General features: G+C 37.4%; 1 protein-coding gene across 1 annotated transcript in view; it reads left to right on the top strand.

Annotated features, from left to right (window-relative positions):
- Positions 1 to 10,725: 10,725 nt before the first annotated feature.
- SLC2A8 (solute carrier family 2 member 8) overlaps positions 10,726 to 12,572 on the top strand; it is a gene marked incomplete in the record, with an annotated part of 454,119 nt that continues 452,272 nt past the window's right edge. Inside the window, 2 exon segments of the mRNA XM_044058812.1 lie at positions 10,726 to 10,842; positions 11,143 to 11,238. Coding sequence (XP_043914747.1) covers positions 11,147 to 11,238 — 92 coding nt within the window.

Here is a 12,572-nt window from a genome sequence, read left to right on the forward strand (position 1 = left end):
TAACAGTTTAGAAACATCCAAGCCTTTTTGTTTTCATGTAAAATTTGTATATGTTCCGTAACTTCCAAATACAGTTTATTCAGTTAACACATTGTTGAAAGATAAGTCTGAAACTAGCATATGTTAACTACTGCTCCAATGGCACAGACATCTTGATTGTACAGTAAACTTTACACACATGATTCATTCATTTATTCATGCATTCATTCACTGATTACCCGCTTGATCTAATTAAGATCATGGGGAATTCTCTCTTGACACTCAGTGAGTACAAAGTAGAAAAGCTAATTCCAGGTAGAACACCAGTCTATAATGATTCATGGACATATACCTACAGACACACACACACACTCAAATACTGAACAACTCACAACATGCATACCTATAGGCAATTTATAGGACAACTCTGAATTCATAATGAAAATACTGTAATTTGGGGTCTGAATGGAGAGATGATAAATCAACAAGCAAAGGAGAGTAGTACTGCTGGAAATTACTTCATCCTCAAGGCTTGGTGAGTGCCTTTATGAGGTGGACCCTGTTTTCACAGAATCTCACCAAAATGACACTGACATATAGACCTGTATTTTATATCGCATATATCATGGACAGATGCAGGTTAAAAAAATAAAAAAGATAGCTGGGTGCACAAGACCCACGATATAAAAGTCCCCAATCCTGGTAGGCACACTGTTGCCAGGACTGGAAAAAATGTCAGTGTAGAATCCTCAAGACATGGAAACATTCTACAATGGGGCTAGGCCAGGCCCAGGGGGAGTATGCTCCCCATCTTGTAAAAGGAAGTAGTAGTCCACAAAAATCACAAAAACTGATAGGCCAAAAAAGAGCCATAAAGACAATAGAGTGGATTATTAAGGATAAGAAAGATATTATGTTTTGTTAGGATTATGCAAGAAACCCAGAATTTGCAGGGAGAAGATACACAAAAAGATTAAGAGAGAAATTAGAGGAAAGAAAAATACTTGCACAAGAAAAACTGTCAGAAGATTCATAAAAATTTGTGTTCATTAATACAACAGATTTATGGAAAACATTATATAGACAAAGAAACCTTGGGCCATTTGGAAAAAGAAGCAACTGAGGAAGTGAGAAAATATAAAGAACAAAATCTAGAGATTTTTGAAATGTATAAAAAAGAAATATGGACATGGGAAAGAAAGAGAGACTGGATATGGTGCAATATTTATGCAAAGGAAAAAAGAGAAATTAATCAATAAAAAAAAGCAGCCTCAAAGATATATGAAGAGAAATACAGGCAAAGGAATTCAGATATGGAAAAGTTTACAGTACAAAAAATAAGATCACAAGGAAGGAATGTAGAACAGAAGATTAGTAAAGTATAAGTTAAAAACAGAAGTTGAATTGATGGAATACCTGTGAAGTGAGCTCCTTTCCGTTAACTATCAAAACTGCTACTAACCTGCACTCCTTCACAACCTCTATACAAGAATACTTCAACAAAGCTTGGATTTGATCCTGTATGAGCCCAGGCTGACATACTCTTATACATTTTTCTACCTCTACTTTTTCTACCCCACTAATAACTTACCGTACCTTCCCTTCCTCTGCACATACTCCCCTGAGGTTACACTCATACCTTTTCCACAGCTATTCCTGCTATCTCCCCTATCAAACCCTACCCTTCTCTAATTGTACCATCCTATGCCTTGACAAATATAATCTGTTACCATATTTCTTGACCTCTGGAATATTAATAATCATTATGACAATCATCTGCCATGTAAATAATGCTGCATCTTCTTATTATCAGGCTTTCCATATAATTTATGCTTGAACACTATGACTTTATTGTATATGTTGAGTTTTTATTCTGACAAACTAATGTATATTTTTTCAAATTTTGTGCTTGAATATTATGACTTTATTATGTCTGTTAAGTTCTCATTCTGACCAACTAATTTGTTGTTTACATATTTGTGCTTGAATGTTATGACTTTATTATGTCTGTCTAGTTTTTCATTCTGTTAATCATATGTATCTGGAACATTTCTCCCCAGACCTCTGCTAAAAATGGGTACATCATAACTAGCTGCACTTTCCCGATAAACAAATGCCAAATAAATAACTAAATAAATAACTAACTGAATAAATTTAGTGTAGAAAGTCTAACACAAGTTATATCACAGAATGATGGAACGAATCCCCCAAGTAAGGAGAAACAGGAAGAACAGGACACATCTGAAGAAGAAATGTGGACATGGGAAAGAGAAAGAGATTTAATATGGTGCAATATTTATGCAAAGGAGAAAGCAAAACTAATCAATACAAAAATATCAGCAACAAAGATATCTGAAGATAAATACAGGCAAAGGCATCCAGATATGAAAAATTTGACAACATAAAAAAAAACAAAGAGGAAAAGTAGAAATGAGTATTAGTAATGTAGAAGTTAAAGCAGTAGAAACTACTGAGGTTATGGATTACCTGTGATGTGAAGGATTTAATGTAGAAAATCTAATTTTGATAACATCACGGCAGGATAGAGCAATGGATTCCCAAATTAAGGAGAAGCCAGTGGAGCAGGAAACATCTGATCAGTTCCCATATGAATATACTTTGGAGCCTTCCACAGGAAACCAGTAGAAAGTTTCAGTTGGAGTTGCCCAGCAAGGGAAGGAACAGGAGACTGTGGCAATTCTGACACAATCAGTGTAGTGGAGTGATAGGCCAGTGAGTTCTCATTTGAAAAAGCAATGGATGACACAGGATGAAATTGAAGGGAATGTGGCACAGGAAGATGTTCTGGAACTTTCTGTAGAATGCCTGATCTAAGAGAAGAGTTGCTTGATTTAATAGATATGGACAGACATATTAAGATCAATGAAAGAAACAGACTATAGAAAGTCAATAAAACTCCAAAAGTTAGAAGTTTGATAAAAAAAATGAACACAGTAATTAGAACTGTTCCTAGAGAATTATGCAATATAACAGAAATAAATAAGATGTATTACTGTGCAGCTAAATTAATAACAGATAATGTCTTATCACAAAAACACAGGGCAGTAAGGGAAAGGAAGGGGAGATAGCAAATGTCATCATGGAAGTATCGAATAGGGAAAACTATAAAGCAATTAAGACAAGAGGTGTCACTGTTAGAAGAGTATAGAAGAGGGAACAGTCAACAAAAATACTCAGGAAAATAGATGTGATAAAAGAAATGGGCAGTATCAGAACAGATCAGGATCTTTCGTGCATTATCGCAAATAATAAACTAAAAAATATCAGCAAAGGCAGAAAACCTTAGAAGATATGCAGATAACTACAAAGGAAAAGTACAAAATAAGCAACATATTGATGACCCAAAAATGTTTTATAGAGCATTAGGAAACAAGGCAAAAGGAATTGAAACACCACAAAAAAAAGAAGAAATAGATTTTGGAGAAAATCTATGAACATCCTGTGGAACATAACAAAGATGCTAAATGGAGAGAAAAAATAAAAGAAAGAATAAGAAATTCAAATGTGCACGATATGAAATGGGATGAAGTAACTGCCAGAGAGATTGAAACAAAGTTAAGAAAAGCTCCTAATTGGAACCCCCCAGGCCCAGATACAATACCTAACTTCTGGTTAATGGTATTAACATCTTTATATGAAGATTTGGCCATGAGTAAGAACTATTTGTATGTGCATCCCAAACAGACACCATCCAGGTTAATGACAGGAAAAACAATGCTCCTACTTAAGAGTGAACCTGCAAGCTATCCCAGAAACTATAGACCAATAACTTGCCTTGTGATGACATATAAAGTATAGAATGGAATTGATGGGAACAGAGTTTATAGGCATTTAGGAACAACAACAGAGTTTATAGGCATTTAGGAGAAAACTCAATCATGGCAATAGATCAAAAGGGTAATAAAAGAAAGTCATATGGAACAAAGGATCATTTGCTGTTAAAGTCATAATGAACTGTAAAAGGGGAAGAATCTAAGTATGGTATGGATAGACTACAAAAAAAATTGACAGAATCCCACATTCATTGATAAAAGAGTGCTTAAAAATGTATAAGATACATACTACTGTGATAGATTACATTACAGTGACCATGAAACAGTGGTAAACCACTTTGTAGTTAAGCCATGATAACGAATAAATTATTATTACACGTATAAAACTCCAAAGAGGGCTCTTCCAGGGTGACTCATTGTCACCGCTGCTCTTTTGCCTTGCCCTTAACCAATGAAGCTGTGTACTTAACAGATTAGGTCAAAGCTACAATTTGGCTCCCAGAAAACAACAAATTGTAATGACTTCTCATCTTTTTTTTTGTGGATGATTTAAAACTGTATAGTTCATCAGATGAGGAACTGAAAGCACAACTACAAGTGGTCAAAAATTTTTCAGAATATATAAAATGTCATTTGGTCTTGATAATTATGCAAAAGCAGCCTTTAAAGCAGGAAAGCTACAGCACCAAGAAAACATCAATTTGGGATAGGAATGCAATATAAAAGAACTCAAGCTACAGGGAGCATTTAAGTATTTGGGAATTGTTGAAGTATCAACAATAAAACATGAACAAATGCAAATAAAACTTAGTAAGGAATATTTTAGAATACTTTTGATACTGAAGACACCATTGATATCTAGGAACAAAGTCCAAGCTATAAACCAATTTGCTCTTCCTGTTCTAATGTACATATTTGGAGTGACTGACTGGCCCCAAAAGATGTTGAATAGGTTGGACAGGAAAACAAGGAGCATGCTTCATGCTCATCAAATGGTTTATAAAAATCAGACTATACCAAGACCATATATTTCCCATTCTGAAGGAGGTATGGGCCTCCTCAAAATTTATTACATGTATAGATCTGCAATTGTAGGACTACATGCATATCTGCTGACCTCACAAGACCTAAATGCAGTAAAAGTTTTAAAACATGAGAAGTCTAAGATGACTTCCCTGCTTAGTTTAGCAGAAGCATACTGGCATCAAGTGGGAAAGGAAATCAAACTAGAAGTAGATTCAAATCAGGCAGCAACTGAATGTGCCAAAAAAACAAAAGAAAGAATATAAGGTGAAGGATCAGATAAGAAGGCAAGGAAATGTGGAAAATGCATAAATATAGTTGCAAGTATAGAAAATTCTTGGAACAATCTCATGTTGATTAGGATCAAATGCAGGAGTGGTTAAGGAGAGGTGAATTTAAACCAAAAGATGAAAGGTTAATATTGGTGACCCAAGATAGTGGACTACATACATGTTGTTTTACAAAGTCCATTGAACATGTGGAAGAACACAGAAATGTAGGTTTTGTAAAACAGAATTGAAAATAGTTGCACATCTTGTCGCTGGTTGTGATATACTAATGGCGGAAGGACTGTAGACTGAAAGTCATAATAATGTGGCAGCACTGTTGAAATGGTAACGTTATAATACTGCAGTAGCTGAAAAACACTGGAAATACAAACCACGAAGTATTATAGAAAATGATGAAGTTTATATCACATAGGATCACCCATTACCAACAGTTCAAAAAAATAGATGTGAGAAAACCAGATATAAAAGTCCAGGACATGAAAAGAAGACAAAAGTAGCATTGATTATTGAAATTGGGGTCTATATCAGCATTTCGAAAATTGAATAGTTTGAATCACTAAATACTGAACTGACATGCTCGAACTATTCAATTTTCGAATGCCGATACAAAAAAAAAAAAACTAAAGGGTATAGGCACCTTGCACCCCCCCTCCCGCTACTTAAATATACCAACACCGAGACCGCACTACATTGAAGTAAACGGAAATCTCCCCTTATGGAGATTTCCGTTTACCATTCAACGTTCTGCACTTTCGGCATTCTCGAGGCGACAATATCGGATTCGATATTGTCAGCATTTGAGATGCTGATAGGAACCCTTGAAATTGCTATACCCATTGACTATAATGTCTTACATACAGCGAGAGACATAGTCATAAAATAGCAGGATTTGCAGGCAGAAATGAGGGCAATGTGGAAGAAGGATACCCAGACAGTTCCAATAGTAATAGGAACCTTATAAAAAAAGAATTTACAATATTATTTAGATATGTTACTTATACATGTAACTCTGTAAGAATTGCAGAAGGAGTCATTACTGGGTACATCACGGGTGCTGCGAAGACTGGTTAACATTAAAAACTGAAACAATACTAATTTCATGAACTTTAGTCATACTTTGACTTAGGAATGGGATCTATTCCTGATATGGTATTAGAAACCCAAATTCTTTGGGAAAAAGAAGTAGTATAACTTTTTAAGATTTTTTTTTTTGCATAAGCTATGCTTAACAGTTTATCCAGGCTATCTATAGTTCCTTGATTATGTTATGATTATAGCAATGAGCTCTGCATTTTGACCATGCTCCTTTTCCTGCATGAAATGAGATGATCTGAGTAATGTATCCTCCTTCCATGTATTTGCCCTGTGCCTTGTCTCTGATACCACATAAAACTGCAGGTGTGATCTTCCTATATAGCAGTTGTGCTGGCAGGCTGTTTTAAATAATGTGCGGAGTCTGCATGTCCTCCCTGTGGTCGCGTGGGTTTCCTCCGGGTGCGCCGGTTTCCTCCCACATCCCAAAGACATGCTGTAGGTGGATTGGACACTCTAAATTGGCCCTAGGTGTGAGTGTGTGAGTGTGTGTGCCTTCTGTGGAAGGTTGGCAACTTGACACCGTAAAACTCCACTGCCAATCATGAGCGGACAGGTGATCCACTGTGGCGACCCCTAACCGGGAAAAAACGAAAGAAGAAGTAAAATAAAGATAATTCAAGTTTGTCTGAAACACAACATTTTCTCAGTGCTGACCTGTAAGAGAGTATGTTTCCCTTAGTGCTATGATCCCTTTCCCAGAGCCAGATCCAGCAGTAGGAGGTATAGGCAGTTGCCTAGGGCCCCATAAAGGCTAGGGGGGCCCAAAAATGGGGAGCATTAAAAAATATATTTTATTTCTGCACATTTATTTTTTTATTTAATTTTTTGGAATTCAGATTATGATCTGATGATTCTGAACCATTGTGTGCACCGTACATGGTTCAATGTGCACAGGCTTGCAACATTTTCATGGGCATTGGTAGTTGGCTTGGCTTCTTCCACTCTGTTAGGAGTATGGGGGCATATTTCTAGTAGAGATTTTTTTTTCTCCCCCAGGCATCAGACTAAGCACCACTAAGATGGTGCATTGGTCTGTCTCTCCCCCGTCCCAACCAGCTTAATAGTTTAGTCAGCTCAGCAGCAGGTCGCAGATGCAGTAGCAGGTATAACAGTCAGTTAAACCATGCTTTATTTATTTTGCTGCTGCTGTGAATCCTGATCGGAGTCCTCACTCGTTGCAACCCCTCCTGAAGAGTGTTAGGAAAAAAAAAGAGATCGGTGGCAGCCAGGTTGCCTGCTGCATCAACTCCCTGTACCAATTTTGAGTTTGCCAGCCTAAATGCGCAAAATGGATGTTATGGACTGAACAAAGACATAGTAAGGTAAGTCATTCACTATGGTGGAGAGTAGTGAATTGGCCGGTTTGTCATATTGTGTGTGTGTGTGTGTGTGTGTGTGTGTGTGTATGTGTATGTGTGTGTTTAAGAGGGAGGCAGGGCATAATTCTCAACTGTCTAGATTTTCAACTCATATTTTTGGTTCATTTCTCATAAAAATTGTAGTTTTCTGGCAAATCACTGAGAAATGAAGTCAGAAAATAATGGCCGACATTTGATTTTCAGACTTCATATCCTTTAGAAAAATCCATGCTAATGCAAAACCTGCTATTCTGTCAATGTTTTATGTTTGTAAGAGGTGTATTTAAAAACTGCCCCTATTTAGGCCTTTGCCCCCCCCCATTATTTGTGACTTTGTCCAGAGTTCTTGCTGTAAGATGTTGAGAGGTATGCATGTGTGTGTGTAAGAGGGAGATAGGTAGGTGTGTATGTGTGTGTGTGTGTGTGTGTGTGTGAAAGAGGGAGGTAGGAGTGTTTGTGTGAAAGAGGGAGGTAGGGGAGTATGTGTGTTTGCAAGAGGTAGGTAGTTGGGTGTAAAAGTACGTAGCATACCCCTCAACTGTCCAGATTTTTGCAGAATCTCCATATTTTTGTTCCGTATTTTTGTCTGTTCCTCATAAAAAGGACTGACGTTGCTAAATAATGACAGATATTTGAGTTTTAGACTTCATGTTCTTTAGAAAAATGCATACTAACACAAATCCTGTTATTCTAGCATTTTTCTAAGTTCATGACAGCAATATTTATAATCTGTCTCTCTTTATTTTATGCTTTGTCCAGATTTCTTGCACTAAGAGGTTGAAGAGTGTGTGTGTGTGTGCATGTGAGAGCAAGAGTGAAATGCCCTAGTTAGAGTTAGCAGGTGGTTAGTAATTTCCTTAGGCGCAAGCTCTGTACCTTAGCTACAGGAAACAAAAGCCTGAATCCTCTACCCCAACTACCAAGCTACATTTTTTAAGGAGCTGTGTTTCATTTTTCAAAATTGAATTTCAAGTGCATTTTCAAGGAGTTGTGAGCTTCAAGGGAAGAGAAGTTTACTGCTGCTCATGCTAAGTCTGTTTACCATGTGCAACTGTTTTGTTTAGCAAATGGTATCACTATTGTGGTACGAAACTTAAAAGCAGTGTTAGTAGCACAACAAGTAGCCTAATTGATTTTGATACAGGAGGCTGTGGGTTCTACTCCCATAGCATGTAGATAGACTGCTGATACTGTGTTGTATTTTAGGGGGTGCTGCAGTCCTGAGTATGCCCTCCTTTGAATGAGATGCCTAGTAAGTATGAACCTGTTTTCAGTTTGCCATCCATTCACTGTTGCAATATTACCAGTTTACCATTTTTAATGTAATATAGGCAATTTATTCTTCAAGGGCAGCAGGCACTGAATTTGTAGACGAAACACTGAAATATAAAGCTGTTTGCTAGCAGCAACCTCTTCATTACTTACAGGTCTCTCTAATGTGAAATTATTCAGATAACATTTACTTCTGCAGAGATTGTGCATATTGACTGATATTGGTGGATTATGACAGAAGTCTGAGTGACGTTGTATGGTTGAAATGTTCTGAATTGGGCAGTTTTTGTCCTTATTGGCTCATATGTTTTGTTTCATTACTTAACTGGAAAAATGTTTAAAACTATAAATTTAAAACATGCTCTAACAAGTGCTGCTGTATTATAGAATCAGGAAGGTGAGCAAAGAACTCTTGCATGTTTGCATGGTCCTAAAAAATGTGTGCAAAGGGTCTATGATTTGAAAATAGCCCAAAGGTAAACTTACTCCGCTACTGGGCACATGCATTTTCTTTGAATGTGGGTTTCAAAGCTGTTTCAGCAAATGTGAGTTTCCAAGGCAGAGAAGTTTGTAATGCTAAGCCTGTTTTCATTGTGGGACTGTATTGCTTTGTTTAGCAAATGTCTATCAGTGCTGTGCTATAACATTTGAAATAAAAGTTTTAAATTAAATCCAAATATCTGTAATCATTGTAGAAATAAAGCAGGCAACAGTATGCACACGGAGTTTTGAACAGTGTTTATGGTAACTGGGAAGAAATAGCCAAGTAATGGGACCCTTTGAATGACTGGGGGGATTATGTCGGGGGGCCTGATTCATTACCCTCCCTAGGGCCCTGTTTGACCTTGATCCGGCTCTTTCCTTTTGTTACTAGAGCTACAGCACCTCTCTGGCAACTGCACTAAGCAGCAGAATGCCCCAAATCCCACCAAATTTTTGAACCATTTATAGGTTCACCTATTCATTGGTAAGTACTAGGCTTGCCGCCCTTGCGGGCCACATTAAGCCTAGTTAATTTCCCTTTTGGCACTTGCATTAACCTATACTATTTGATGTAAGATTTGTCTTACCCAGCCTATGGTCGATAATTATATATTACCCCTAGTAACTAAAATAACTGGGAGCATACCATAGATAATTCAAAGAGACCTATGTATGGGATAAAGTGTTTAGGAACTGCCTTTGTTCATTAGTGGTATAGGAAGTAGTCCCGAGGTAAATGTTCTGTTACCTACCCTATTGCTCTTACAAATTTAAAAACTTGCTAGAATAACAGGATTTGTGCTGGCATGCACTTTCCAAAGGAAACGAAGTCTGAAATTCGAATGTGTGCCCATCTCATTATTTAGTGATTTCAATCCTCGTTTTTTGCCAGAAAACCACACATTTTATGAAGAACAGACCAAAAACAAGTACAGGTGACCTACCGGCGTAGATAGATACATTTTAGAGGTATATTTTTGTGACTTAACAGAGTTTGCAGGGATCCGTGGTTAAAGAATTAACGACGACTGAACCTTCTGGCGTCTATAAGGTAAAATGCTTCGCGGTGATGCTGATCCTGCAACAAAGCTGCGTGAGATGACAACTCTGCATAGCTACAACCATTGTCACACAGCCTATTCTCAGTGCACACATACACATTATGTGACTGCCCCGAAATGCAGTCAATTAAACAAAATGTGTCTAGCCACGCCCATTACAGTGTAAGAACTGGGGCTGTTACTATATTCGATCCCACCCACCAGTTTGTTTTGGTGTGATGTAAAACGGATTTCTTTGATTTTTATTCCTGTCCATGCTTACAGAAAATGTATTAAAAGTTATGTAGTACATACAGTGTCCTGATCTGAAACATTTTAAAATGCGGAAATCATGAGTTGCTAATCCGTAACACAGCCTTTAAAATGGGATTCCTCGTTGGAGCATAGAGGGGCGGTTCCTCACATTCAGTAAAATAAACACTGAGGGACGTAATCTTAATACGTCCTGCTGGTACCGCCTCAGTTTCCGCATACTAGATTACCAAATGTATGTTGGTCACAAGATGTCTTGTTGTGTACCGGGCGGTGAGGGCTTTTGTACTGAAATTGCTTAGTTGAAAGTGTAAGGTTTTGCGTTGGTATTTAGTTAAGCTGTGGCACTAATGCATAGGGGTTCAAGGTGTTGCCGTTATATCGAGTTCATCAATTTAATGAGTATACAATGTTTAGCTGTTTCACGTGACATTATGTGTACGGTTTTAGTAGTATGGTGAAAATATGTGCTGCTGTTAGCATTTTGTAAAACGCTCATTTCCCCTTTAATAACTGCTTGCTTTATGCATTATAGAATAATGGCCTCTGAAGAAACAAGACCACTTTTGGGTTCAGCTGTGAGGATAAACGACCCACCGCAGTCTCCAAGTGACTCCCAAGAATACTTGGAGTAAGTTTTTGTTTTCTCTTATATAGGAGTCCTCTTTTTTTAATAGAGATGTATTGTTAGTGAAGTGTCCCACTTTTGAAAAAAAAAATGACAGATTAAGAAAGCAAGCACAGATGTCGTTTGCATTTGCCTTCTTTCATCTATTTCTTATCATTCTCATTTAGCACCAGCCTTCCAAAGCTTCTAGGATGGATGTCAGATGTACCAAACAGCAGTTGAGAATTTCGCAGATTGTCTAGATTTCTGCGTATTATTTGTTCTCTTCTTCCTAAATTTCTGTTTTTCTGCTACATCATTGAGGGTCGAAGTCAATAAATAATAACAGAGATCTGACTTTGACTTCATATCCTTCAGAAAATGCATGCTGATGAAAAAAAAAACTGTTGTTCTAGCCACTTTCTGAGTTTATATGATTAATATTTAGAATATGTAACCTGTTTTGGGCTATTCTCCCTCCCCCCTTTAATTCTGTCGCTTGTCCATATTTCTTGAGCTAAGGGAGTAAGATGTTTGGTAATCATACAAATAAAATACCTGTCGGCTATCCCAGATCCCACGGCCCTGATTGTGCTTCTTATTTTTGTCCTGTAGTGCTTTATCCTTTAGTTTCAGAACTTGCAACTCTAGTTGATATTATTTCATCATTTCTTAGGTTTTAAAAGATATTGAAAAGAGCCCTCTATTTGAGATGTAAATATCCCAGCATTTCAACAGGCAGAGTAAGCACTGAGATTGCTGCAAGAGGTATTTGTAGCTAAAAACCACCAGAAATGTTTGCTTTCTGTTTTACATGCTTAGGGTACTAAGTCTGGTATAAACTGTGCATTCAGTGCAGCTATAGGAAATGCGGCAATTTATTATACAGGGTTTACACTTGTTTTAAATTACTCTTACAAATGACTGTGCCAAAATCTCATTAAAGCTTGCTGTCAGCTGTATGTCACTTCCACGTTAAGTTCACTGGAAGCAGTGACTCGCAGATTGAGGACACTTGCAGTAATTTATTGGAGTTTGCCCAACTATTTACTTATTTTGAGGTTGCGGGGTTCATTTGGAGTCCTCTTTTCAATTCATATTCTGTAGTCCATCAAAGGCTGGGCAGCTGTGTATAGACTAATGCTGAGCTTTTTAGCAGACTTTAAAGATGTAGTACATCTAATTATTCACGGTCTTTCTGAGCACCCCCCCCCCTTATCCAAATATTGGCATCCACATCCAGTGAAACTTAAACTTTTTTTCTTTAGTTTTCTTGTAGACGTCGACAGAAGGTGAGCAGCAGGTCTGTTTAGTCTGTCCATAAGGTGAGCAGCAGGTCTGTTTAGTCTGTCCATATG

The sequence above is a fragment of the Protopterus annectens genome, chromosome 16.part0 (assembly GCF_019279795.1).
Source record: "Protopterus annectens isolate FY-2018-M chromosome 16.part0, PAN1.0, whole genome shotgun sequence".
Lineage (NCBI taxonomy): Eukaryota > Metazoa > Chordata > Ceratodontiformes > Protopteridae > Protopterus > Protopterus annectens.